Below are 3,642 nucleotides of genomic sequence, written 5' to 3'. Positions count from 1 at the left end.
TCTGGATATTCTACTCTCTCTCTGTACTATGTGGGAGATCCAGGCTATGCTCTGAAACTTAAAGTTTTCAGGTACAAAATAAGTACATTTATATGGGCTACTTCCTTATGGGCCTTTGGAGCTCTGTGACTTGGAAGAATCTATAATAATAAAAGCATAATATGCAAATCAATCAAATGGCCGAACAGCAGAATGACAGTCAGGATGACCTTCCGGATGAAGCTGGGCCTGAGAACTATCCTCCCTGGTGTCTTGTGTCCCAGTGAGGTTCAATCTTATATGCATGCATATAAGTACTTTGGTTGATCTCTTAATCCTCCCCCAAACCCTCCCCAGGCTTCCCACTGTAGTTTGACAGTCTGTTCAATGTTGTTCTGCCTCTGCATCTACCCCTGTTCATCAGTCTATACTGGTCCCCATTATCTGTCCCAACCTCACTGCGGCCGTCTCAGCCTCACCGGGGTCGTTTCAACCTCACTGGGGCCATCCCTACCTCACCAGGGCCGTTTCAACCTCACCAGGACTGTTTCAACCTCCCTGGGGTCCATTCAACCTCACCGGGGTACCGGGGCTGTCCCGACCTCACCAGGGCTATTTTGACCTCACCGGGACCGTCCCGTTTATTTTCAGCCAATTGCAACCTCACCGGGGCAATTTCAACCTCACCGGGGCCATTTCCACCTCACCGGGGTCCTTTCAACCTAACTGAGGCCGTCCCGACCTCACTGGAGCTGTTTCAGCCTCACTGGGGCTGTCCTGACCTACCGGGGCCATTTCAACCTCACCGGGGCTGTCCCTAACTCACCGGCGCCGTTTCAACCTCTCCAAGGCCGACCCGACCTCATCGGGGCCATTTCAACCTCAACGGGGCCGTCCCGACCTCTAGTTGGTCCTTTTTAACAACATCAAGGGTGTCCTTATGTTTCTTGAGGATATTACTACATTTATCGGCGATCTCACCAGTCTTTTTGAGGGCTTTACTAAATTTTTTGGTGGCTTCTAGACAGTTCTTGAGAGACCTTAACACATTGTTTGCGGGTAGTTTTTATTACGCGTTAACAGGTGGCGCAGGCCATTTTTGCTAATTTTTTGCACAAATGGCAACGTTCAATAAAATTACAATGACTTTATGTATTTATACGTTACCTGCATTCTATTGCTAGTCTATAAAAAATGTATTAATACATGTCCCGCGCTCTACTACACTGGTAGAATGTATAAATACCTTTCCCGCATACAATGTGTTAAAAATGTGGTTTTGAACTCTATATCCAGCATTTTGCTTTCCCCCATTTCTGTAATTTGTGTCCTGCTTCTTTGTCTCCGCATTTTTTATGCTTTCTTGGTGCACCCCCTAGTGGTCTTGTGTGCAGTCTTGTTGTATTTAAGGCTTGATTGTTGTACGTAACACTGGGGGGGGATTTGACTTCCAGGCCAACTGGCTGTCAGATTTAGCTGTGTCTGCAGTGGGAGAACTTCTGTCCTGATCTCTAGGGAGGTGCTAATCTAGCCTCTGCCTGAGCTATCCAGCAAATGCCTCTTTGCAAGGCTTGGGCGGGGCTGGTCCCAGGGGATCAACGGAGGGCCAGAGCAAGAAGTTATGGCTGCTGTCAGTCCCGTCCCCAGAGGCTCTGCCTCTCAGTGTCCCAGCAACCGCTGCAAGTACCTCAGAGAGAAAGTTGCCCTTGAGTTCCAACCAATGCCAGACAGTCGCGCTTCTCCCGTTTGAGTCTGGGTCTCCAGAGACTTGCCCGGAGCTGGAGCCCAAAGCCTGAGACTTACTCCCAATTGAAATAGACAACTGCGCCCTCAGCCACCAGCCCGCTTCGCACACAGCTCCGCACCTTAGTATTTTACTTCTGCACTGCACCTCCTCTGAGTCTCAGTATGCTTTTCTCTTTCCTTCTAGTTTTAGAATTTCCCCTCAGCCAGCCTTCCTGTGGTTCTCGGTGATGTCCGTTCCATCTTTTAGTTGTATTGTTGAAGTGGTTGTGCGAGGTAGCAATCTCCGGTGTTTACCTATGCCGCCATCTTGGTTTCTTTCTAGTATGTGCAGTACAGTTTTATAATGGGACTTCCCACTGTCACCAGAGTCAACATTCATTTCCTCATCATTTCTCTGTTTTCAGGTCATTGGCATAAGATGGATGATGTAGAGGCCTATTCTGAGCACAGTGTATCTGTAGGAGATTCTCTGGTCAGGGCTTCCAAGACAGCTGCAGCCACCCAGAGGACCCATCTGTGTAAGCCATGCTTCTCAGTGTTAAAAGATATTTTGCACCTGAGTGAGTTACAAGTCGTTTACTTTGAGAAGAATGTAACGGTCTCTGCTCTGGAGATATAACTTACGAGTATAATAAATGTGGGAAAGTGTTTAGACGAATGTTCAACCACCTTCAACACGGGAGAGTTCACACTAGAGAAGAGCCCTACGAGTGTACTGATTGTGGGAAAGTCTTCAGCGAAAGCACTGCTCTCATTAAACACAACAGAGTTCACATTAGAGATAAACAGTACAAGTGTAGGCACTGTGGGAAGTCCTTTAGTGTAAGGTGCGACTTCACTAGACACCTTAGAGTTAACACTGGAGAAAAGCCATATGAGTGTAGTGAATGTGGGAAGTCCTTTAGTCAAAGCAGTGACCTCACTAGACACCACAGAGTTCACACTGGAGAAAAGCCATATGAGTGTAGAGAATGTGGGAAGCATTTCCGTCAATGGTCTCACCTCACCAGACACCACAGAATTCACACTGGAGAAAAGCCATATGAGTGTAGTGAATGTGGGAAGCATTTCATTGAAAGGGCTGCCCTCACTAGACACCACAGAGTTCACACTGGAGAAAAGCCATTTGAGTGTAGTGAATGTGGGAAGCATTTCATTGAAAGGGCTGCCCTCACTACACACCACAGAGTTCACACTGGAGAAAAGCCATTTGAGTGTAGTGAATGTGGGAAGCATTTCATTGAAAGGGCTGCCCTCACTAGACACCACAGAGTTCACACTGGAGAAAAGCCATTTGAGTGTAGTGAATGTGGGAAGCATTTCATTGAAAGGGCTTCTCTCACTAAACACCACAGAGTTCACACTGGATTAAAACCCTATGAGTGTCGTGAATGTGGGAAGTCCTTCAGTGAAAGATCTCACCTCACTAGACACCACAGAGTTCACACTGGAGAAAAGCCATAAATGTGCAGGGAATGTTTTATTTTTCTCACTTATTATAAGAACACTTAAGGGGCTCTATGGCACTGTTTATATGAATGTAAATCCCTTTTATGGGAACATACACCCTGCTAGATTCCTCATAAACTTGAGGTACAAGTGAGAGTTGAAGGAGCTGCATTGTACTTGCTAACATGCAAGTGATGTCTCCGTCTGTTTTTCACTGAAGAGATTTCACCTCTAACACCTGGCTCACCTTAGGAGTGTGCATGGGTCATCATCCCTGGATTCTCAGGGAAATATATTGTGCTCTCACTTTTGCTTGAATTAATTATGGTTCCTCCAAGCTCTTGGCAGTATCTTCATTCATTTCTCTATGACTAGAAAATGGACATGACCTAGGAGTCATCCAGAGCACCCATTCTCAGCTAAGAAGCGCTACCTCTTTCAGGAACATAGTGGTACTCACATTATGTT

At 46.5% G+C, this 3,642-nt stretch overlaps 1 protein-coding gene across 1 annotated transcript in view; it reads left to right on the top strand.

Annotated features, from left to right (window-relative positions):
• Window positions 1–3,301, top strand: part of LOC107184539 (gastrula zinc finger protein XlCGF17.1-like) — a 10,446-nt gene extending 7,145 nt beyond the window's left edge. Inside the window, 2 exon segments of the mRNA XM_015569965.1 lie at window positions 2,130–2,320; window positions 2,323–3,301. Of these exon segments, the coding sequence (XP_015425451.1) occupies window positions 2,130–2,320; window positions 2,323–3,189 (1,058 nt within the window). The 3' untranslated portion in view covers window positions 3,190–3,301.
• The last annotated feature ends 341 nt before the right edge of the window (window positions 3,302–3,642 follow it).

Source organism: Myotis davidii, unplaced genomic scaffold (assembly GCF_000327345.1).
Source record: "Myotis davidii unplaced genomic scaffold, ASM32734v1 scaffold1906, whole genome shotgun sequence".
Lineage (NCBI taxonomy): Eukaryota > Metazoa > Chordata > Mammalia > Chiroptera > Vespertilionidae > Myotis > Myotis davidii.
The sequence above is the reverse complement of the archived record's forward strand: the minus strand, read 5'-3'. Positions and strand labels throughout refer to the sequence as shown.